Source organism: Phascolarctos cinereus, unplaced genomic scaffold, assembly GCF_003287225.1.
Source record: "Phascolarctos cinereus isolate Bilbo 61053 unplaced genomic scaffold, phaCin_HiC Scaffold_726;HRSCAF=1367, whole genome shotgun sequence".
Taxonomy (NCBI): domain Eukaryota; kingdom Metazoa; phylum Chordata; class Mammalia; order Diprotodontia; family Phascolarctidae; genus Phascolarctos; species Phascolarctos cinereus.
The window spans coordinates 327,346,932-327,372,927 of NW_027556098.1; the positions used below are offsets into that span (position 1 = coordinate 327,346,932).

Consider the following 25,996-nt stretch of genomic DNA (forward strand, 5'->3'; position numbering starts at 1 on the left):
ATGGGCAACTCTCAGAACCTCTTTCAATCTCAGTCTCTGCATCTGTAAAATGGGGAGGGTTGTAAGGGTAATATTTACCTCAAAGGGTTATTGTGAGGCTCAAATAAAACACATAACATGTTTAGCAAACTTTAAAGACTTATGTAAATCTCAGTTATTATTATTACATAGCACACCCTAGACTAGCACCCAGCTCTATTTACTCTTCGTTCAGTGCTCTTTTTCTTCATTGTTGTTCGATTTGTTTCAGTCATGTCTAACTCTTTGGGGTATTCTTGGCAAAGATACTGGAGTGTTTTGCCATTTCCTTCTTCAACTCATTTTTACAGATGAGGAAACTGAGGCAAACAGGGTTAAGTGACTTGCCCAGGGTCACACAGCTAGGAAGTGTCTGAGGCCAGATTTGAACTCAGGAAGATGAGTCTTCCTGACTCCAGGACTGACACTCTATCCACTGCTCCATCTAGCTGCTCTCTGTCCTATGCCTCACTTAAACTTTCTTCCTTTCTCTGAAATGAGCAGAAATGCTATGCTTTAACCAGTAAGATCTTCTGCCCATGTTGCAATCTCCATCCCACAGTTGATTGGTTCATTTTAACTTTGCCTGCTGTTGATCCACACTCACATCTCTCCAATAACTCTCACATTCTATGAAGAAGGAAGTTCTTGCTTTATATTATAGAGATTTTTTAAAAATGAAAGGAAAACAAAATAACACAAGCTATTAAATAATAATGTATATCAATAGGCTAGAACAGCTTGACTTGGCCAATGATATAATTTCCCAAATGTTCCCAAAAGTAATAGAATGACTGAATAGGTGATTGATGGACAAGAGGAAGACTAATGTAGGAAATTGGGATGGTTAATTATATTCTCACCAGCCCCGGGTGAACATTAGTAGTGTGAATTATTTATTTCCACGAGATTTTTAGCTCTGTCTGCACATACAAAGTGAAGGGGAACACTGAGGCAGTTACCCAAATAATGGTGAGTGGATCAAGAGTGGGAACCACGCTCTGTTAGTTATTATGCCTTCCTTCCACGTCTACCATATCTAGAGTAGCACAGTCTGTGGGGGTTGGGGTATAAGTGGTAATCAGGCTGGAAAGGTGGGAAGGGCAGGATATCAAGGCCTCTGACTACTCAACATATCTACATAGTCTTTATCACAGACTTCACCAAATACAACAACATGATGTAACTAAAGGAAGACCATATTGATGTATGATCTATACTTAGCTTATTACATGGATTTACATAATAATACTAGCTGCCACTTGTAGAGTGCTTTACATACTCAATCCCATTTGTCCCCTCACAACAACCCTGTGAAGGAGGTACTGTGATCTTAACACTCTCACTTTATAAATAAGGGAAGTTTAGTGAGTTTAAGTGACTCACCAATAGTTACACAAATAGCTGGTGTTCAGGTCTTGTCCTTGTAACTCCAGGTGTCACCCCACACTCCCACACTGCCCTTTCTAGATTGTCAGACTCTGTAATCCCCACAGTGCCAAGCTCATGGCCTGCAATATTGAGTAACTATTCAAAAACTGTTTGAGAATTAATTGATTAAAATAGGGCCCTTTCCCTCACAAGTGCATCAGATAATGCTACAAAATTATTCCACTTAGCCCAAACCTATACAAACACACACATATGTAGGGGATATGTCTGTGTATGTAGGTATCAATTTTGGGGACGGCTCTTTTGGTTTTTGGTAAACACCTATTTTCAGTGTCTGTCACAACATTCTATGTATTAAATCAGGAGGCCAAAATGTATTTCTCCATTCAAATATTCTGCAATAAACTTTACATCAGGTGCGCCTTTGTTCTGTGTACTCAGATCAGCTCAACATAATGGAAATATTAAAATACTAAGTAAATAGCTTTGTTTGGACCCCTTCTTGAATCCAGAACCTTAGTTTTAAAAGATGGAACAAAAGTATTTAACATGTTATTGACAGTATCCTCGTTTCAATCTCATTAACATTACTGTTAAGATTGAGAAAACACCTTGGTGATTGTGTCCACAGCTATTTCCCCCATATTTGTTAGCAGATTCTTTAGAAAATCACTTCATTGGAAGAAAAAAAATATTTAATTGTGCTTTGAAATGTGATAGATTAACGTTACATGCTATTGTCCTGATGCCCTTGTTTGACTACCATAATGTACTTGTTCTATAAAATGAAAGTGTGGATTAGATTCAAATAAATGGGAAAAGAGACCACTTGGATTCTCTGTTCTTTTTTACCTACCCCTTTGGCATCGATCACACCAGGCTTTGCATTAAACTTCACTGTCTTCAATCGAGCACGTTCCTTTCTTTCCACTCTGGAGAATGAAAAAGAGAAAGAAAGAGAGAGAGAGAGAGAGAGAGAGAGAGAGAGAGAGAGAGAGAGAGAGAGAGAGAGAGAGAGAGAGAGAGAGAGAGAGAGAGAGAGAGAGAGAATGAACAGATTAGGTTACTAAACAGGAATTAAAAGAAAAAGTAAACAATTCTATTCTCTTACGTGCTCTCTTCTCTCCTCACATCTCTACTCAACTCCTATGACTCAAATCTACTCAGATTTCATCATATTTGAGGGAAAGGAAGGTTTGGTATTAGATTTCTAAGTGGAAGCCAGCAACAAATCCTCAAAACTCATTATATTGTTTGTATGGAAAATTACAGTATTTAGAAAGAAGGGAGAGACTGATGAGATAGAGGGCTGACCTCGGAGTCAGGAAAACCTGGATTAAATCCTTCATTTGACACATACTTTTGGTATCACCATGGGTAGGAGGGGTTTCCACACCAGGACTTCTTGATGTAGATGAAGTCACAGGTCTGGACAGTATAGACATGTATGTGTGCAGTCATGGCACAATGTGACTTAGTGACTAGAAAGTCACCTTTGAGTCAGGAAGACATAGGTTCAAATTCTGCTTCTGACACTTAGTGGCTAGGTGAGTCTGGGCAACTCTTTCTACCTTTCACTGCCCCAAACTTCTCCTATTTCAGGACAATTGTCAATCTGAATTTGTAAAGGAGGTTTCCTTCCCAGGAGTTCCTCTTATCTAAGAAATCACAGAAGTTCTAGTCTGACTCCATCCATCCATCATCCATCCATCCATCCATCCATCCATCCATCCATCCATCCATCCATCCATCCATCCATCTATTTATCCATCTATCTATCTATCTATCTATCTATCTATCTATCTATCTATCTATCTATCTATCTATCTATCTATCTATCTATCTATCTATCTATCTGTCTATCTATCGCCTCCCTGTCTTTTCAATACATATTTATATGTCTAAGAGTAACCAGGTAGCACAGTGGATAGAGCACTGGGGTTGGAATGAGGAAGACATTTCCTGAATTTAAATCTGGCCTCAGACACTTATTAGCTGTGTGATCCTAGGCAAGTCACAACCTTGTTTGCCTCACTGTCCTCATCTTTAAAATGAGCTGGACAAGAAAATGGCAAACTATTCTGTATCTTTGCCAAGAAAATCCCAAATGGGGTCATGAAGAGTTGGACAGGATTGAAATGACTCAACATCAACATATGCATGTATGTGATATATATGTATACATGTGTATGTAATGAGGAAACTGAGATCTCATAGAAAGTAGTTGGTTTACCCTAAATTGCAAACGGTACACAGCAGAACCAGGAATCAAACTCAGGTCTTCGGACTCCAAACCCTATGTTCTTCCCAAGGCAATTACTATTCTGATGAGACTATTACCTATTAGCTTATTTTGTGTCTGCCTGAAGGTGTACAACCCTGTTAAGAACGTGGAAGGTAGCAAAGAGGGGTGGCAAATGTAAATGGTAATGTAAATATGTACATGTATAGTTAAATGATTACATGTTACACACATATATCCATATACCAAGGCAGGGTGGCGAACCTGAGGCCTTGAGGCCATACGTGGCCCTCTAAATCCTCAAGTGCGGCCCTTTGACTGAATCCAAACTTCACAAAACAAATCCCCTTAATAAAAGGATTTGTTCTATAAAACTTGGACTCAGTCAAAAGGCTGCACCCAAGAACCTAGAAGGCTACATGTAGCCATGAGGCCACAGGTTCCCTCCCCCTGTACCAGGGGTTTTTAGCCAAGGGTTCATGAACTTGTTCTTTTAATATTTTGATAACTGATCACTGATTTCTTCTGTAATCTTGTGCATTCTATTTAATGCATTTAAAAAGCATTTCTCTGAGAAGGAATCTATAGGCTTCACCAGACTACCAAAGACATACAAAAAGGTTAAGAACCCTTGACATATATGTGTAAATATATACTGACATCTTATATATGTGGGTATATAAATGTATATGTATATAAATGTATATGTATATAATACTAACATCTTGCCCAGCTAGAATTTTCCCCCAACCAAACATGGAATAACTGAATAGATTTCTGAAGCCTAAACTATTCATAAATCAATTCTGAACCACATACTCCTTTCCAAATGAGAAGTCTTTTACATTTTCTGTTGAAACACCGAAGGGACAGGTTTCTATAGTTACACAGCTGAGCTGCAGAATATATTTATTTCACTTTAGTGCACAATCTCTGCATGGATACAGTGGGATCAAACCTTTCAAAAGTAATCGTTGATATTAAAGCTTAAGAACTGCCATAATTTTGCACTTGCAGACCAAGTGCTATGATAGGAAAGGGAGAAAATGAAGGCTTAAGTCACCATAATCTGCCAAACGGAAAGAGGAACATGGGGGAAATTATTGGCTTCAAGCTTTCCTGCTTCTCTCAGCTTTAACCCAGGTGTGAATATCGATCAAATCTGCCTCTCTCCCATCCTCCCAAAATGCCAATTATTGCATTAACATTATTCTGGACTCTTTTCATAAACCAGTCTTCTTAATGAGGAGTGATGGATACTGCTTCATCATGTCCTAATAAAATTACTCTCTCATTTATGGATGCTGCTGATGCTTGTAATCACACAGCACCGTGGTATTCAATCCAACATATATCCACTGAGCACCTCTTAGAAGACAAGTTGTGAATATCCTGGACTTAGAGTAAGAAGCCTCAATTTTCTCATCTGCAAAATGGAATTTAAAATACTTGCAGCATCTAACTTACAGGGATTTTGAGGTGGCGAGAGAGTACTTTGTAAACTTCCAAGTAATAAATCAATGCGAGCTTTTAATAAGGGCATGGGAAGAAGGAAGGAAACAAGCATTTATTAAACACCTACTATGTGCAAGATGCCATGCTAGATGCTTTTCAAATATTATCTCATTTGATCCTCACAACAAACCTGAGAGGGAGGTGTTATTATGGCCCTCATTTTACATTTGAAGCAACTGAGGCAGACAGAGGTTGTTACTTGTGCAGGGTCACAGTTGGTAAATATCTGAAGTTAGATTTGAAATGAGGTCTTCCTGACTTCAGACCCAGAACTCTATCCATTGTATTACCTAGATGCCTCTAGATAATATGCATGGTAATATGCTAAGTCTTGGGGATTTTTTGTGTGCTTCATTTTGTTTTGGCTAGTACCTGTGATTTCATCAGTGTGGTAAGTTCCTTATCGTGAATCATGGGTTCAAACCCTAGCTCTGACTTTTACTCTCTGTCTGTCTTTGGACAAACAGCCTCACCTCTCTGGGCCTTTTTCCTTATGTGTAAAATAACGGGCTTGGGATATATAGTCTTGAAGGAACCTTCTAGCACAATGCTTGCCCCATATGTTCTTAAAAATGCTTGTTGATCAACTGATCGATTCTAGCTCTAAGAGGTTACAATGGTTGAATTTAATCATGCAATTCACACAAGGTGTATACCGGTTATCTTGAAAATGAATTAAGGTAGAAACTCATAAAATGTACTAGAATGGTATAAGCAGTGTTATGGAAATTCCTTCTACACACACCGATAGGATTGACCAATGCTTTGTACATATGTAACTTACAACCATTTCACTTTCATCTAACTTTTCACTTAACATTTTCTTTCACAAATTCTAGATATATCCCATTCTTATTTTCAAGATTTATATGCTGAATTTTACATTTTCTTAATAAATGTTTGCCATTAAAGACATTCCAATAGTTGATTTGCCACCCCTCTCTGCTCCCCCCCCCCACGTTTTTAACAGGGTTGTACACCTTTAGGCAGATACAAAATAAGCTAATAGGTAATAGTCTCATCAGAATAGTAAATGCCTTGGGAAAAACACAGGGTTTGGAGTCTGGAGACCTATGTTTGATTCCTGGTTCTGCTGTGTACTGTGTTGGCAATTTAGGGCAAACCAACTACTTTCTATGAGATCTCAGTTTCTTCATTTGTTAAAATGAAATGGTTGGACTAGAGGAGTTAGGTCCCCTCTGACTTTAAATCGCACCATCCTGTATGTTTGGCTATCTATCTTATATATTTAGTTAAAATCTATTTGATTTCAAAATGTTGTCACAAAGGTTAGGAATAAATGAGTTGAAGATCTTGTTAATATCTCAAGTTTTGGCACTGCACTCAAGGTTAACAATGACATCAATGATCTTGAGGGAGCCCATGTAAAGCAATAAAAATTCATGACAAATGTCAAGCTAAGGGTTTTTTTTAAATTTTAAAAATCTGTAAGATTTTGGCAATTCTTGGTTGAGCTTTAAATAAACCAAGACCAATTTGTGGTTTAAAATGGATATGAAATGAACAGATCTTAGAGATAGGGGTGGGGAGGGCAAATTGCTATATTTTTTCAGATAATTTTCAACTCAAAAAGACTAATAATATAGATTAGCCAAGAGCATGATCATCTACAATGTGGTTCTGATAAAGGTAAAGCAATTAGCAGTTGGCTTAAAGCCAAAAGTATGATAAATTCATTTCAGCATTAAAATGCAAATTGGTTTTATATAACCCCTGCAAATCAGCAGTTTCTACTGCTCCATTTTATTAAAGTTTATTAAAGGGCTTTCTTTCAAAATTGCCCAAGGTCATTAGGCCAAAGGATCTGTTGTTTTTCCTCTTGAGTCCTACTTTATCACCTATGTTTTCTGTGATGAAAGTAAGCATAAGGAGAACAATTACCTGTGAAGGAAAAAGAGATCAGAAAGAAGAATTCCTTCCTTTGACTTTGAATTTAAAGGTGGCAGAGTGCAAAGAGTACTGAACTTGGATTTAGGAAGACATGAATTTGAATCCACTTACTATCTTCATAACTCTAAGTTACTGAACCCTACTGTGCCTCAGTTATCTCATCTGTAAAATGGGGATAACATCTGCTACCTCTCAGAGTTGCTGTGAGTATCAAATCACATAATGAATGCAAAGTACTGTGCAAACTTTAAAGCACTCTGTGAGTGCTATTTGTTAATGTTGTTACTGGTATAGCTGGTGATGAACTGCTGCTACCAGCTCCAGCAAGACAGCATCATGGATGAAGGACGGTCTGGAATATACAGTCACCTGTATTAGTTTGGAGCTACCACACCTATGCAACATTAGCACGGGGAAGTGGCCACGCAAACCAAGGCAGAAATATCTAGTCCCACAAGGCTGTGTTTAGTGATCACTGCATCGGAATACTGGCCCATAATGACATGTGAAGAAGAGCAGAAACCTGTGGGCACCCAATCAACGATGTGAGGAAGGATGTACAATATGTCTGGGTGGTACCATGAGAAAATCAATCAATCAACAAGCATTTATTGAGCGCTTGATACATTCTGGGCACTGTGCTAAGTGCTGATTATAAAAGGCAAAAGTGAAACAGTCCCTGAAAAATGAGCAGTTCTGCATATCAGCAGCTCAGATGTACTGGAAGCACTGTGACAAAGCACTGGGAAAATGTCACTTACCAAGCATGATGTAGGAGAGCTAAATCACTGGACAAACAGATTGTGTCCCTCTAATGGTTCCAATTTGGTTTTATCTGTCACAGAATGTCACAAAGACTGGACCACAAGCAGCTGACTTGGAGGCCAAAAACCTCTATGGTCCAGTTCAGTGGTCCAATTATTTGGACAAAGATGGAAATAGTATGTGTGGAGGTAACAATTCCTATGTTCAACTCAGTTCAACTAATATTGGTCATGGGTCTACTATATGCTATAAATTGATTTTACATAGATATATAACTGACACCCTCTTCTAACAGAAACTACAATATAAAAGATATGTATTATATATATATATATGTATATATATATATATATTTGTCCACATATATACACTATAACAAATATGTACACACTTAAAATATAAAAGTGATATATATTTCATATGCTATATTTATACAATTTATATACTATATATATACAAATATATCTATATGTAGATATGTTTATAAAAAAGTTTACTGATTATTACAATGGAAAGGTCTAAGAGAAGTTGATTAGGGAGAGATTACTTTCATATGTGGAAGGGTAAGTATGGGTCAGGAACGTCTCAGAGGAGAAGAAAACATTTAAGCTGGTCTTTGAAGGGAGGTATTTTAAAAGACAGAAATGAAGGGAAGTCCATCCTAGGCCTGGCATGATCAAAGGCAAAGAGATGACAGAGGGCAGGGCAAGAATGGGGGACATGAATAGTCCAATTTGGAGTGTGTGTGAAAAAAACCGATGCTGGAAATGTTTATTGGAACCAGGCTGTAAAGAGCCTCAGAACCGATGATGCTAGCTGTTGTTGTTCAATAGTTTCAGTCACGTCCAACTCTTTGTATGACCCCATTTGGGGTTTTCTTGGCAAAGATACTAGAGTGGTTTACCATTTCCTTCTCCAGCTCATTTCATAGATGAAGAAACAGAGGCAAACAGGGTTAAGGGACTTGCCCAGAGTCATATAGCTACTAAGTGTCTGAGGCCAGATTTGAACTCAAGAAGATGAGTCTTCTTGACTTAAGGACCAACACTCTATCAACTATGCCACCTAGCTGCCCTAATGATGCTATATCAGAGCTAATAGGATAGCCCATATTGGGATCATTGCAGTAAACGGAGGTATGTGTGTGTGTGTGTGTGCGCATACACACACACACACACACACACACATATATATATATAATATGTATATATGTATGTACACACACATTATATATACACACATACATATATACCTAAATATAAATAATCCCTTCATGTTCTCTTATGATAACTTTAGTCCATCAATCAACACGTATTTATTAAGAGGCCATGTGTCAGGTACTATGCTAGGTACTGTGGATACAATTGAAAAGAATAAAATAATTCCTATTTGCAAGGAGCTCACATTCTAATGGGAAAGTATCCCTTTATTTAAAAAAAAAGTCAAGGGGGTTATGTATAATCAGTTATCTTCCGAGGTTTTTTTTTTGATAAAAATTTTAACTCAAACAAAAATATGCCAGTATAATAAAATGAGATGGGGGAGGCTCCTTGCAGCAACACCCAAAGATGGCCCTGAAGTATCAGAGTGTGTTGGAAGCCATCAGTGTGGCAAGTGTAGAGCTGCTGAAGATGATGTAACAGTCAGTTCTGACACAGCAAAAGATGTTTTCAAGACACATTTCCAGAGGGCAGAACAAGAAACAAAGGGTATGAACTGCTGAAAGGTAGATTTGGGGCTCCATGTAAAATACAGACTTAGAGCTGGGTGGGATCTTAAAGGCCATCGAATCGAATCCTTTCATTTTGTAAATGAGTAACAAGGAAAAACTTTCTTACCAGCAGACCTCTCCCTAAGTGGACTAGGCAGCCCCGGGAAGCTGTGGGTTCCCCATCATTGGCCGTCTTTAAGCCATGATGAGAACTTTCTTATTATACAAAGGTTACTTAGTATGATGTTTAAGTAGAGGGGCATTATCATAGCAATGTGAGCTCACTGACATCAGTGGCTGGTTTTTCTAATACCTCTTTTTGTATTCCCAGTGCCTGGCACGTAGTCAGTGCTTAATACATGCTCCTCGACTGACTGATTGTATTAGATGCATTCCTTGTTAGGGAATGCTATAGAGGACATGGTGTTAAAGAGGGAAGGACAGTGGAGATTCCTTAATGGGTGTTGCCTCAGTCAAACTGAGACATGTTAAAGACCTTAGTTTGAAAAGGCCAAGGTCCTCCACTGCATCCAAGGCCATCTCCACTCATCCTGATCTATATCTTGCCACTGGACCCAGACGGAGGAGAAAGTGAGGCTGGTGACTTTGCACAGCTCTCTCTCACTTAAATCCAATTCAGTTGTATGCCATGGCATCATCTCCCAGATGTCATGGTCCTCTTCCAGAAGAAAGGACAAACAACATTACAGTAATGTAAATGAACTAGTATTATAAGGGAATAGACTAGGGGCATTGAAATGGGAGCAGAAAAGGGTGGAGGGTGGGGGAGTAGGGGAATGAATGCCAGAACTCTTGTGAAGGTAGAATTAATAAGACTTGACCACTGGTTAGATGTGATGAGAGAAAGACAAAATAGTCAAAGGGGGATGAAATTTTGAGCCTTTGTGGCTTAGAGGATTGTGGAAGCATCATGGTGAATGATGAGGAAATCAAATATGAATAAGCTAAGAGTTCCTATTTCTTAAGTACTTTAAGTTTCCCCATAACAACCCAACAAAGGAGGAAGTGCAAGTCTAGCTCTTTTTCAAAGAGCAAAAAACCAACACTTTCGATTCAAAGCACAGTGACTCGTCTCAAGTCACACATGTAGGGAGTTAGTTGCCTAAGTTGAGCCAAGAGTTGAATCTGGGTCTGCTGATTCCCAGTGCAGTATTCTTTCCACTACAAGTTGAAATAACCAACTCTCAAAGAAAGCTAAATGGCCAAATTTTGGAGATTAACTTCAATGAAAGTTAAAAAAAAAAAGAAACGAATTGAGCAATGTTCAGCACAATACAATCAGCACCAGTCATTGGCAACAAGGCCAGTCATTGGCAAGGTTTTAATGGGATGAGCAGAGAAAAAAGGACATATATCTTCTGAGACTAGCATTTATTTACCATTTTTTAATATTGAATTATTCCAGAGTCAACCCTGGCCACCCATCCCCATCTGTTCACAACTAAACCCCAACAGTTACTTATGATCTACTTCTTTCATTACTCCAGAACCGAAAGCTCAAGGTGTGGGGAAGAAGAACCAAAGTAGAATGTGCAACAGTGAAAAATAAAGTGAGGTCCAGTAGAGATGCATGTTATTTTTGACAAGCCAGGCAGAATAATCATTTTAAGCTGTTTCTAGGCCCTAAGGGATACCTCAGATGAGCAAGCCTTGAGTTGTTTAACTTTGAAAAATGTTTGCAGAAGATACTTCATATGTATTTTCCACCCTCAACTTGTCCTTTAGATAAGGTAAGAGAAAAAAAGAAAAATCCCTATGTCTATAAATTCATGTGCACTTAAAAGTAGCTTATCAACCTGACATTGCCTTCAATAAATATTTATCCTATAAAATAAAATACAATTTGAAGAGATGATGGAATTTTTTAACCAATAGAGATAATAGCATAGTCCTCATCTCTACCTATTGGAATTTTATCTGCTCTGTTTAGCCCAAATGTCAACTTCTGTAGAAAACTTCTTCTGACTTAAACCAGCTGGAAACAAGTTTTTCCTCTTAAGACATCTCCTAGCACATTCTTTGTGCTTCTTTTGTGTAGTTTCCTCGGTTTATTTTTATATTACAGCTATTTTGGTACTGATCATATACTCAGCCACTACTAGATTATAAGCTCCTTTGATGGGCACTGAGGTGGGCAGTGTGATCATCTTTGAAATCATAGACCTACTGAAGTGTAGAATAAGAAACGGGATGAACAATACAAGATAGTGGAAAGGAAATTTGGAATTGATGCTGGGTTTACATCCAAGGTCTGCTGCTTACTACTAGTGTGATCTTTGGCAAGTTACTTAACCTCTGTGGGCCTCAGTTTCCTCATATTTCCCTATATATTTGCATGCTCTCTCCTTTATTGGAATGTAAGCTCCCTGAGGTCAGAAACTGTTTCACTTTTGTCTTTTGATCTCAGTGCTTAGCAGAGTTTGGAATGTCATAGGCATTTATTAAAGGTGGACTAATTAATCTGCAAAATGAACATAGTGCATTAGATATTCTTTAAGGTGTCCTTCAGATTTTAATTTATGACTCTATCCTATGATGAATGGTACCATAGGAGAGAAAATCCTGTCCTTGTAAGTAGCAAAAATCTGGGCTCTAATCATACCTTAGACATTCCCCAGCTTCTCTGTCACCTAGCCTCCCTGTGGTTCATAACCTTAAAGCTGTTGGGAAGAAAGTGCACTGCAAATCTTAAAGCAGCCTGTAATATATTATCATCTTTCTATCTGTGGTAATGATATAGAGTCAAATATTCATTCCAAACATTCACATGGACTATTTGTGCCCAACCTGTGGTAGAGCCTTCTGAGCTCATATTAGAAAGATCAGCCATGGTTAGACATATTGTACCTTGACCCCAACATAGTAATGTCACTTTGGTCCTCTTTGAAAATGAAGGACAACAGCCAACCAACTAATTTAAAAAAATGTTTATGGGATTGAACTAAATTGAATTGAGCTAATTCTATTCTAAGGAAGGGATGGATCCTCAAAACAGATTTAGTGTCTGAGAAAGACTAGTGTACTTCCATTGTTTTGTTTGGAATAAAGCATTTAATTAGTTCATTTTTAGCAAAAATTCTCTCTACATATAATCCTGGCCAAAATGCTAAAACGAGAAATAGGACTGAAAAATATGAGGAATATATTCTGACAACTGGAGCCTCCAGAGATTTGGAAATGGCCATGACTTAATAGGCCCAACTGTTTCCCTCTGCCTGCTTTTCTACTTCCCATCTGCTCCTTTGGGCTCAGTTCAGATATATGGTGGGGGATGGGGTGGGGGTGGGTAGCTGGCATGGGACATCATTTTGCCAACAGAGTCATTACTTCTCTCTGCTCTATAGGGTTACTTGAAAAGCAAACTTTCAATGCTGTGCTAATATTACTCATCTGGGATCTTGCCAGTTATGCATAAATATCATTTGTCATTCCCAAGAAGACATGGATCATGGAACCAGCTCTGAAGGGTAAAGGACCTATTAATAACAGGGGGTTAGAAAGGAAATGTATAGGGATAGAGCTTTTTAGTTAGAGAATCTGGGTTCACAGAATTACTGCTTAGTATCTGCGTGGCTCTGGGTAAGTCATTCAACGTGTCTGGGCCTCAATTTCTTAATCGGTAAAATGAGAATGTTAGATGCTCTCTAAGGCCCCTTCAACTCTAAATGTATAATCCTGCAAACCAATGGTGTCATTACAGAGATTTATCCTTATCTGTGATCTTCAGATCCTAAAGATGGAATTAAATGATTGTATCCCATTTGTAAAGAAGATATTAACCCAGGAAAAGGGCATCCATGGAAAAAGTCTAAAGACAAATTGTTTTCAAACCCCATTTAATCAATAAGACTCAAGAACTTGAAACTTAGCCAGATTCCCAGGAGAAAATTGGACCATAATTCTTTCTCAGTTATAAATTCTGGCTTTTTCTGGTCTACTGAATCCATCATAAAATAAAACAGAAATGAATACTGAAATTTGATTTACAATTCCAAATTCATTTTCCCTGATCCAGCTTTACTGTGCCTGCTAAAAGCAGCCCTCATCCAAGAAGTTAGAGAAATGGTAAATCAGACAGCTGGACAATGATCATCTTAGGCAGTTGGAATATGATTTCACTCAGAAAACGGCTGAGAGCTCTTCAGAGAAAAGAGGCCCTGTGAGTACAAAGTGTTATTCGTGGTATTGCTAGTTTGAGGGTGATTGCTCCTCAAAGAATATGCAGGGATGAAGGATAAAGCCATACAGCCCAGAGACCCTCGACAAATATTTCACAGAATTAAAGCATCTCCAAATCGGAAGGCATCTCAGAGATCATCTTATCCAATCTGCACCTGGACAAGAACCTCTCTACAAGACACGTGATGAGTGGTCATCTGGTGTTTGCTTGGAGATCCTCTCTGAGGGAAAACCCACTACCTCCGCAGGAAGCCCATTCCACTTTTGGAGAGCTCTGATTCTTAGCAAGTCTCTCCCTAAGGGAATCCTAAATTCGCCTCTCTGTAAATTCTAGTTCTGCCCTCTGGGATCAAGTAGGACAGGTACAATCCTGCTTTTGTATGCCAGTCCTTCAAACACAAGAAGCTGGCTACTGAGTCTCCTTGACATCTTCTCCTATACAAGCTAAATGTTTCCAGTTCCTTCATGCCATTCTCAAGTGGCAGGGACTCAAAGCTTGCCCCTCTCCAGATCACCCTCCTCTGGATGCTGTCCTTCTTGTAATTTAATGCCTTTGAATAAACACAACACACTAGAAGTGCCACATTAGGGCAGAGTATTCTGGGACTGCCTTTTCCCTGGTCTTAGATGCTGTGTCTCTTTTCTTGTAGGCCAAGATCGTATTAGCTTTTTTGACCACCATATGACATTACTAACTCATTTAAAACATGCAGTGCACTAAAATCTTTCAAATAAACTGCTATCTAGCCATGTGTCTGCCATCTTGTACTTGTGAAATCAACATTTTTAACACCAGTATAGGATTGTATGTGAACACGAATATACACTGAAGGGAGTTCCATTAGCATATTGCAAGGTACCTAGTAGAGAACTAATGATTTTATACTTATATATAAATTTCCATACAAAATGTCCAGAGGTCAACTCCCAGAGTTGACTTATGTATTGTCACAGCAACATTTGTGAGGTTGGGTATAGCCTCACCATTACTCTGCATTTCCCAGCTGAAGAAAAATCATGGAGAAATTCAATAAAGGAACTAAATCTCAAATTTATATTCTCGTATTTCTTCAGCTCATGTTTTGACCACTAAGAGCTCTCATAGAGTTCAGAGATGGAAGGGACATTGGAGGGCATCTATTCTAATCCTTAATTTTATAAATGTAGAGTCTCAGAGTTAAGAGACTTACCCAATAATACACAATAACAGAGCTGGGATATGAACCCATATCCTCTGACACTCTTATGCCATACTTCCTTAAGAGAAAACCAAAGGGAGAATGTTTAGAATGGTTTGCTCCAATTGTATTGTTTATTGGTGAGGCACCTTGACCCAATCGAACAATTCAGCCAACATGTGTTAAGTGCCTTTTATGTGGCATGACACTCCACTAGGTTCTGGGAATACCCCCCCCCAAAAAAAGGCAGGCTCTTCCCTCAAGGAAGTTACATTCTAATGTGTTATGACCCCAGATGTCTTTAGTTGGTACCCAGTACTTTATTCTAAGTCTGTAGCATATGTGAGATCTGAGTTAAATCTTTCTTTCCTCACTGTTCCTTATGGCAAGAAGCTCATCTTTGATTTTAGTGTGTTAGGCTAAGATACTGTATTTTTCCATCCTAACATTTATGGCTAATCTTGGAATGCTTGGGAGGAGAAAAAGTGACAAGACCCATGCTGCCATGAAATGATGATCATCTTATCACTTCCTTGATACCTCTCTTATGCCCTTAGAGTCTAACTCCCAAAAGGCAGGAGAAAAATCTCAGTGCCTGATATTCAGAGATACACAAATCTCTGGCCCCAGACAATAAAGCTAATATTCCTCCCTCCCTCCTTCCCTCTCTCCTTCCTTCCTTCCTTCCTTCCTTCCTTCCTTCCTTCCTTCCTTCCTTCCTTCCTTCCTTCCTTCCTTCCTTCCTTCCTTCCTTCCTTCCTTCCCTCCCTCCTTCCTTCCTTATCTCTCCTTCCTTCCTTATCTCTCCTTCATTTTTTCCTTTCTTCTTCTCTCCCTCTCTTCCTGACTCTTTCTTTCAAGATGCATCATACAGAGAAACTGAGTCTCAAACAGGTTAAGTGATTTGCTAAAGGTTACACAGGTAGTAAGTCACAGAGTCAAGATTCAAACCTAACTCCTTTATGATCTTGAAGTCAGATCACAAAGGAGTTAGGTTTGAATCTTGACTCTGTGACTTACTACTGTTTGAGACTCAGTTTCTTTCTCTGTAAAATGAGCCTGTTGCATTAGCTAACCTCTAAGACAGCTTCCAAGTTTCCTTCCAGCCCTGAATCTATGATTCCATGACCCTACAACCTAAAGCTCCTCTCTGTTGTAAATCCTATGGAGATCTTCCAACTTCATCATTTTAAAGGAAGAAATTGAGGCTTAGACAGGTTCAGAGACTTGCTTCAGATCACACGCCTCATTAGTGGCTGAGTCAGGGCTAGAAGCCTTCCAGTCTTTTAACCCAATATTCTTCCTACACTATCGCACTATTGTTTCTAAAGAAAACAGACAAAACAGGGCAGGTAAATCTTTCTCCTCATTCTACCTCTGTTCACATGGCCAAAATAAAGGTGGCAAGAAGAAGCACAGAACCCATGGCCCAGCCTTCTCTGGAGCTGATGAGTTTGAAGTCTGATCTTGCATCTAATTCATAACTCCTCAAATCTGGGCTTATTTTATTTAAATCCTGGTATGACCTTCCATGCAGCAAGAAGTCCTGCACTGCTTGGGTACGTGAATAATCTATTTAAAGACATTTTGGAAATCAATTTGTTATGGATGGGGAAATGGCCTGGTAGTGTTCTGAAAATATAAAAATAGCTTTTTAAGCTGATTATTTGAAACAACATCACCCCTGACTTCCATTTCATTGGTTTTCTAAGGTATGGTCCAACAATTTCTGGTCCTTGCACAGTGACTAGATACTAAGAAAGACATTCCCTGAGAGGAAAACTTCTTTCACGTGAAGTTAAGAGACCCAAGAGCCAGAAAGCAAGTCAATTAACTGCCCACAGGAGAGGATTTCTTATCTTTTATAGTGTCTTGGGCCCCTCTGTCACTCTGGTGAAGCATCTGGACCCCTTTTTAGATTCATGTTTTTTGCTAAATGCATAAAATACATAAGATGACAAAAGAAAACAATTAAATTGAAATACAATTATCAATTTTTAAAAAAAATTCACAGAGCCTAGATTAAGAATCCTTATTCTAATCTAGAGCTTTTTCTTGGCTTCTCAAATTTTTGGCCAAGGATGACATGAGGGGAGGAAAACTCACCCTGTTAATAGCTCTGGCTGTGTCTACACAATGCCAAAGATGAGAATGAAAATGAGAGGAAGACTAATTCCCAAAAGGTTGGTATTTATGCATAGCCAGCTATAATCGGCATCCTCTAGAGAAAACATCTGGGTTTCTGGTGAAATTTTAGATTTTTTCCACCAGTGTTTGGTAACATCATACACATACACAAAACATCAGGATCCTAAATAAACAGTACTCCATCTTTCATCTCTGTGCCTTTGCATAAGGTGTCTCATGTGCCTGGAATATATTCCCTCCTCACCACCTTAAAATCCCGATCTTCCCTCAAAGTTCGGCTTAAAAGCCACCTCCTACATTGCTGTGGTTTGTCCTTCAGTCTCGAAGAGGATCATGACATTAGGAAGATGTCCCATGACTTGCAAGTGAACTGGATTGAGTGAGGCAGGGCTATGCAAAGTTACTAGCCTCACTTTCTCCTCCAGAGCCATCTGGATCCAATGGCCAGATATAGATTATGATAATTGGAAATGGCCCAGCACCACCTCTTACGTGAAGCCTTCCTAGATCCACCAAGTGGCCAATGACCCTCCCCCTCAAATAACTATTTTGTATTTACTTATATGTGTGTACATTATTTACCCAATAGAATGTAACTAAACTCTTTGAGAGCAGGAATGGTTTCATTATTGTGCACTGCCTAGAAGAATGCTTGGCATATAGTAGGTGCTTGATAAATCCATGTTAATTTATTGATTTGCTGGCATGGGCTGCTGCGACCTTGAATCTTCTAAAAGATTGCCTGGTGTACTTGCTATGTCTCTGATGGGCTTTTCAGGGTTCTAGGAGAGTTAGTAACCTGTATACACTGACAAGTTTGTTCTGAAATACATGCATTGGAGTAAATGAAACTGCTCCAAAAGGCACAAACAGCAAGACAATCTAAGCAGACTGTTTGTTTATCGTTTGGTGTCTTGTGAGAACATGAGCTCATAGTCACAAATTTTCATTGAAACCATAATGTATGCAGAAAGGGAAAATTTAATTGGTGTCACCTGTCTGGGCTGGCAATTTCCTCTTGGATGAATTCTCAGATTAAACTGGTTTATTTTGGAAATTCTCTCTCTCTCTCTCTCTCTCTCTCTCTCTCTCTCTCTCTCTCTCTCTCTCTCTCTCTCTCTCTCTCTCTCCCTTCCTCCCCCTCTCTCTTTCTTTTTTCTTTATTTCTCTCTTTTTCTTCCTCCATTTCTTTCTCCTACTTCCGTCTTCTCGTTTCTATCTCTGTCTCCATCTCTGTGACCCTCTGTCTTTTTAGATGTCTTTCCATCTGTCTTTGTCTTTCTTGACGTCTCTGTATTTCTCTCTTTCATCCATCCCATAAAAGCTACAGATCACATGCTATGAAATCAGAAGAGCAAGCAATCATTACCTCCTTTTGCTGGGGATGACACCCATCTCCTCACTGTCTCCCTCTAGAGTCACCCTTCGGGCTTGCCACCACTCATCATCAGAAGCATTGATAACATGGAGAATGTCACCATATTTGAAGCTCAGTCCTTGACTTGGGAGTCCGCTATCTTTGCTCTTGTCATAGTCAAACATGGCTCTGAAGAGGAAAGAAAGAAGTTCAAAAGGACACATAACTATGGTTAGAAAGCATTCTGTATACACAATTTCACTTGGTCTTCATAATACCCCTACAAAGCAATTATACTAAGAACTATTTCATTTTTAGATAGGTAAGCTGATATTTAGAGAGTTTAACAACCAAAGTCACGCCACCAGTGTCAATTATTAGGCTTGAAATTGGATCGTTCATGCCCAATCCCAGCACTCTTTGCACATTCAATCCTTGTTGTTGTTCATTCATTTTCAGTCATGTCACACTCTTTGTGACCTCATTTGGGGTTTTCTTAGCAAAGACTGGAGCAGTTTGCTATTTCCTTCTCCTCTTCATTTGGTAGATGAAGAAACTGAGGCAAGCAGGGTTAAGTGACTTGTCCAGGGTCACATAGCTAGTGAGAGTCTGAGGCCAGATTTGAACTCAGGAAGAGGAGTCTTCCTAGCTTCAGGCCCAGCACTCTATCCACTTTGTCCCCAATCCATCGATTGCTAAATATTTACCAAGTACCTACATAAAACTTAGTACTGCATGATGTCAATATATACAAAATGTAAATTCTATGGCTTCATAAATAGAGGATTCTCAGTTTTGCTAGACCAGATGTGTCAAATACATAGCCCACAAGATTATAGAGTGCTGCTGAACCAGATGAAAACATAATTGGTAAATATTTAACAACATAAATAAAAATATAATAAAACACGGATAAAGTTACTATGTAGTTGTCTGTCAATATGTGCCCAGAGGGATCATTACATATGGTTTATTGGTCCTTGTTTCTTGTGAAGTGCTAGACAGCCTCAACAACCTGTTGGAGATTTATTCCTTTCTATTTGTCTCTATTACTCACACTCTGTGCCTCAATTCTAGGTCTCTCCCTGCCTCTTACTGGCTCCTGCTAAGGGAACACTCTTCTTGATGGGATATGATCAGAGGAGAAGTGTTAAAAGGGATGGAAACTTTCTTTAAAAAGGGTATAAGAACCTATATCAGACTGCTCAAAGTTTCAGAAAAGTGGAGGGAAGAGAGAGACAGAATTTGGAACTAAAAACTTAAAAAAAACCAGGGAATGTTAAAAATTGATTTTTACATGAAATTGAGGGGAAATGAAATATTTAAACAAATTGTGAAAAGGGTATAAGAATATTGAAACGTTTTTTGAAATATTTTCTTTTCTTTTTTTTTTAAAGGCAATTGGGGTTAAGTGACTCACCCAGGGTCACACAGCTAGTAAGTATCAAGTGTTTGGTCTGAGGCCAGATTTGAACTCAGGTCCTCCTGACTTCAGGGCCAGTGCTCTATCCATTGCACCACCTAGCTGCCCCTAAGAATATTGAATAGACCTATCTCATGGTGTTGTTGTAAAATCAAATGAGATATTACATGTTAAAGAGCTTTGCAAATCTTCTAGTGTTAGAATATTACAAAAGGGTTAGTGCCATTTTAAGTACAAAGAGATTAAATTTAAATTGCACTAAGACTTTTGGGACACCCTGTATAAGTGTTCATTATTATTGTTGGTATAATCAGAAGAATTGAAAGAACATTGAAACAAAGGAGAACTTTGGGAAGAAACCTGGAGAGTGTTCCTGTTTCCCTTCAGAAACAAATATTTGAAATTTTCCTCATTTGAAGGGCAGTCTGAAATAGTAACAATAATTATTCTTATCCCTGGCATTTATATAGTGTTCTAAAGTTTACAAGTACTTTATATATATTATCCAATTTGATCCTTACAACAACCCTATAAGGTAAGGAACTATTATTATCCTCAATTTACAGATGGGGAAACTGAGGCTGAAATAGGTTAAGTGAGCAGGTCAAATAGTCAGTAAGTATATTGAAGCAAGATTCAGACTCAGGTCTTCATGACTCCAAAGTGACCATCGACTGGTTGTCTCTAATATAAGATGACAACGCCATTTCTTCTGACTAAATCTCACTTCAATGACTTATTATGGCATGAAGGAGACCCTGGAATCTTAAAGTCTATTCCACTGGGGTAGGAATGGGCTGGAAAGGTTTCACTTATAGGGACCCAGCAACAGACTGAATAGCTATGCATACAACTGAAAATGATGCAACACCAACAAAATCTGACTCTAAATCTTTATCTCATTCAACAAACACAGTGCTTTGTATGAAGTAAGGGCAATAAATATGGAGTGAGCTAATTGACTTTGTTATTACTATGACTGTTATTATTGTTATTATTGATAGCCTACAGCATATGTGCTCAAGGAAAACCTAGTCAATTATTTTGGGATTGCATGGAGTCTACAATAGGACTGTGTCTATTTCTGATCCCAAGAAGACCATTTTGTCAGTTTCAGCCTAGGTTCCTCATGGCTTGCAGAGTTTGGCAGTTAAGAATTATTGATGGAGCATCCCCAGGGTTTATGGCATTGAACCAAGCTCTTGAGACATGGATTGAAAAACAAATCTGGGCCTTGTCCTCGAAGAACGTGAGGTCTAAGAGTTGGGCTGGCCAATGAAAGTGGTGAGCTTACATTCTAGACAGTGAGTACTGCAGCCCTTGTTTGGGCATACTATCCCTGAGGAGACAATGCACACTGCTGCCCAAAGAAGACCCGCTATGCAGAGGTGACTAATTGCAAAAAACAGCTGAAATTAGAATGGTTTGCATTGAGTGTGCTTTTTGGTTGCCAGATACTTTTGCTGTACTTTACCTACCTCAGAATCATAAACCTAGAAGAGAACACCACAAAACTAGGAAGAGTTTTGGAGATCATTTGGGTAAACTGCCTCATTTTATACATGAGGAAATTGGATTTGAATCCCAGGAATGCTACTTATGACTGCATGACCTTGGGTGGGTCATTTATATTCTATGGATCAGTTGTAGTCACTGTAAAATCAAGGGACTTGACATTATCATGGGTTCTTAACCTAGAACTGTGAACTGGGTTAATTTTTTTTTTGATAACTACATTTCAATACAGTTTGTTTCCTTTGCAATCCTATGTATGTTATTTTATGTATTTCAAGAGCTCACAAGCTTTAGCAGATTGCCAACAGGGTCCATGACATCATTAAAAAAAAAAAGATGAAGAACCTCTGGGCTATATGATCTTTAAGGTTCTTTTCTAAATACTACAATCTAAAAACAAACAAAGAAACAAACAAAAACTGAAGCCTAGAGAGGAGAAGACTTTATGATTCTGTGAAATACAGAATATTAACTTTTTTTTCATTGGAAGGAATGTCAGAGGCTAGCCAACTAACCGTTAGATAGAACATGAATTATCTCTACAATATTCCAGAGGAGTGGTCATACAGCCTCAACTAATCAGGACCTCGGTACCTAAAAAGGCAGTCTAATTTTGAGCAGCTCTAAGTATTAGAAAATTCCTTCGAATATTCATCCCAAATCTATCTCCTTGTGTTTTCTACCCATTGGTTCTCATTCTGCTCTCGAGGGTCAGGCAGAATAAATCCCCTTTTCACATGATTCTAATATAACATGAGCTCCTTGAGGGTAAGATAAGAGCCATTTTTAATCCTTCTACCTAAAGCACAGAACCATGATCATAGCGGTCAATAAACAAGTGTTTTGATCTGAATTAAAATCACAAACCTTCAACTATCATGTTGCTCCCAAGTCTTCACTCCTTTAGGCTAAGTATTCCAAATTCTTTCAATTGAACTTCATGGCATGACTGTGAGTTTCCCTATCCATTCTGGTTGCCCTCCTCTGGATGTGTTCAAGCTTGTCAATTTATCAGTTCATTCATTCATTCATTCATTCATTCATTCATTCATTCATTCAAGTCCATCATTAGTAGACATGAGAAAACACATATCCCCCAAATGTCCAAAGTGATGAACTTACATGTGCCATTTTTATGCCTGTTAGAACTGAAACACTGGAATCCACTAACTTTCTGGCTTCCTCCTGGGCCATTTGTTCACTCCCAAAGTCATCATACATACAAAAATAATCTCTGGCCTCTCTCTCAGGAGGGAGCTTTCACCACTACTTTGTTCTAATTTGACTCATTCACTGATGCCAAACCTCTCTGCATGCAATTTCCTGGATTTGTAGAACATATTTTATCTAAAAACATTGAAGACTAAGTATTTTTTTAAAAAAAATAAATAGCTGTCACAATTGTTGTCATGGTAACAAGAAAGAGCTGATGACAGCTTCTTTATAGCTAAAAATAGCTGTAGAAAAAATTAATATGCTTGGAACAAAATTCCTTCAGTCATACACTCTATCCAAGGATGAAAGAACAGGATCGAAGTAATGTGGCATCAATTAATCAACAAGCAGTTACTAAGCACCTACTATGTGCCAGGGACTGTGCTAAACACTCAAGAAATGAAGAAAAGCAAAGACACAATCCCTGCCTTAAAGGAGCTCTCACTCCAACGGAAGAGAAAACATGCAAACAATTATGTATTTATAGGACATACACTATTTAAATGAGAAGTAATCCTAGAACCAAGGTATCATAGGACAACAGAGCTAGAAGAAACTTTAGAAATCACCTGGTCCAACCCTCCAGTTTTATAGAGGAGAAAATTGAAGGTGAGGTGAAGGGACTAACCCAAGATCACATAGGAAATTAATGGTTAAGCCAGGACTGAGCTCTTCTGCACAGAGATATCACCATACAATGGTTAACTTTATTATTTGTGGTTGCAATTTTCACTGGGGGTTCTTTGGCAGATAACAGTTACAGTTGTTTTAATTAGAAGAATGATAAATTATATTTCTGTTCCTTATTCATTCATGCATATATTAATTTAACACACTTTTGTGCACACACACTATGTGTGATGCACCATATGAGGTGCAAAAACAAAAGAACAAAGATGGTGACAACTAACTAATGCTTTTACACCCATCCTTCCATTTGATCTTCACAACTGGGTAATGAGGTAGAATTCTCCATTAAAGAAAAAACCACAGACACCTGATCTCTTTAGGAAGCTCCCAGTGAACAACTTCCTCCTTTAGGCCAAAGGCACCTTTCTCTACTACAGAGCTTCCAATTGTCCACTATTTTTCAGCCTCAAAGAGAAGATGAATTTGTCTGGGACACAGAGATCAAAGATGATGTAACTGAAGAATATGACAAACACGGAGGAGTCTTCCATGTTTATTTTGACAAAAACTCAGCTACGAGATTGTGAAATGACCCTCAATTGCTGTAGCCATTGCTGGGGTAAATGCATTGTATGGAAGATGGCTTGCTGGTAAAATTATTACATTTGCATATGTAGGTGACACTGGATGGAACACTAGGCCTGGAGTCAGGAAGGGTTGAAACCTAGCCTAGAAAGTTTACTAGCTGCATGGCCCTGGGAAAGCCACTTAAACTCTGTCTGCCTTAGCTTCCTTATTTGAAAACTGGAGATAATAATTAGCACCTATGTCCCAGGATTGTTTTGAGAATAACATGAGATAATATTTATAGAGTGTTTTGCAAACCTTAAAGTGCTATATAAATGCTCGCTACTGTATCATATCATATCATATCATATCATATCATATCATATCATATCATATCATATCATATCACAAATCACATCTTATCAGGGCAGTAGATAGAGTGCCAGACCTGGAGTCAGGAAAACTCATCTTCTTGAGCTATAATCTGCCTTCAGACATTTACTAGCTGCGTGACCCTGGGCAAGTCACTTAATCTTTGCCTCAGTTTCCTCACCTGTAAAATGAGCCAGAGAAGGAAATGGCAAACCACTCCAGGATCTTTGTCAAGAAAACCCCAAATGGGGTCACAAAGAGTCAGACCCAGCTGAAAACAACTAAACAAATATTATATTATATTGTATTGCATTATATATCACATTACATTATAAATATTATTACTATAATTTACCTCTTCCAACTTAACTGAAACCTTTTTCCTAATTCTATTTCATTCAATGAGGAGGCATGCACATAGTGTGAGGTATTGAGAGGTTAAATCGCTGGTTTAGGATCACATACCCGATATCTGTCAGAGGAAGGATTTGAACCTACAATTAGAGGGCCGTGTCTCTAATTCCTAGGCAACGCCGCCCTTCAGTATCAAGGATTTTTTATTTTCCTTTTTATAGAAGTTGTAGTGGAAAGGCCTTGATTTGGAGTTAGAGAATCTGGACGTGACTTGGAAGCATTCTGTTTCCAACTTGTGAGACCTTGGACAAAGGCTGATTGATTTGTTTAGGTCTCAGAGTCTACATCTGTAAGATGAGGGGGCTCAACTAGAGAATCTCTAAGTTCCCTTACAGCACTAATTGTTTGAACCTATCAGTTAGGCAGCTGAGGCTCAGAAAAGTTCTGTGGTTTGTCCAAAGTCACACAGTTAGGAAGAATGTATCTGGGACAGATTGTCTGATGGGGTCAGTGATTTTCCCTCTATGCTGGTTGTTGGTAGCCAAGGCTAAAGGCTGATATTTTTTAAATATCATACTGATACACCGAGTTCCTAGTAAGAGCCATTAAATAAATAAAATATTAGGGTTAGGAAAGTAGTATCAGGGTAGGCATGATAGACCTAGATGCTAACAATTTATGGGAAGATGGATTTCATATATATACATATATGTATAACAAGGTTTTTTTTTCTTTTTCAAATTTATTTCCTGAGGTGTTATGAGCCCATAAGAGAAATAGAGTGAGGAAAAGAAGTTACTAGATACCCCTACTCTTTTTCTCATTTATCAGTGACTTGGCAGTTATAACTGTGACTGAATTCCCTGAGCTTTTGTTTTATATCTTGTAACTAACTCCCTATAGTCCAGTACAGTGCTATGCACATTGGACAAGCCTACTGAATTAAACTCATAAATTTTGGGGATGACTGGGAAATTGCAGACTTGGGTTGGTTTCATGTGACCTTAGACAAATAACTTTATTTTACAATAATTCTAAGTAGATTCTGTCTTTGGGGCTAGGTAGTGATGATAAGGAAAGCCCTGCACTGATGGCCAGAATGGAAGGGGAAAGGTGGAAGGGCAATTCTTGAGTTCTTGTTCCTTCCTAATGGTCAAGGAACTCTATGCTCCCTCCCTGCCATTCATGGCAGCCTCCTCTCTCCAGTTTTCCTGTCTATTTTACATTGTTGCTCCAGTGTACCCTCTGTCGCCCCCTGTTTACTGTTAACAAATTGCCTTTCATATGGACTTTTGCCCTTTCCCTGGTAATTACTTTTATATATTTTGAATTTAATTTTCCATGTACATTATTATTCTGCCTACCCAAGAATAAAAGTCCCTGAGGGCAGATAACTTTCATTTTCATCTTTATATACCCAGAATTTAGCATCATACCTGTTACACAATAGGGACTTAATAAATGCTAGCTGAATTGGGTTGTT

General features: G+C 38.5%; 1 protein-coding gene across 11 annotated transcripts in view; it reads right to left on the reverse strand.

Annotated features, from left to right (window-relative positions):
• Positions 1-25,996, reverse strand: part of DLG2 (discs large MAGUK scaffold protein 2) — a 1,818,644-nt gene that overhangs the window by 75,478 nt on the left and 1,717,170 nt on the right. For all 11 annotated transcript variants that reach the window (XM_078156955.1, XM_020993659.2, XM_078156957.1 and 8 more), the window contains 2 exons: positions 18,450-18,626; positions 2,267-2,342 (listed from right to left, as the gene is read on the reverse strand). In XM_078156955.1, coding sequence (XP_078013081.1) covers positions 2,267-2,342; positions 18,450-18,626 — 253 coding nt within the window. The remainder of the gene's footprint in view (positions 1-2,266; positions 2,343-18,449; positions 18,627-25,996) is intronic.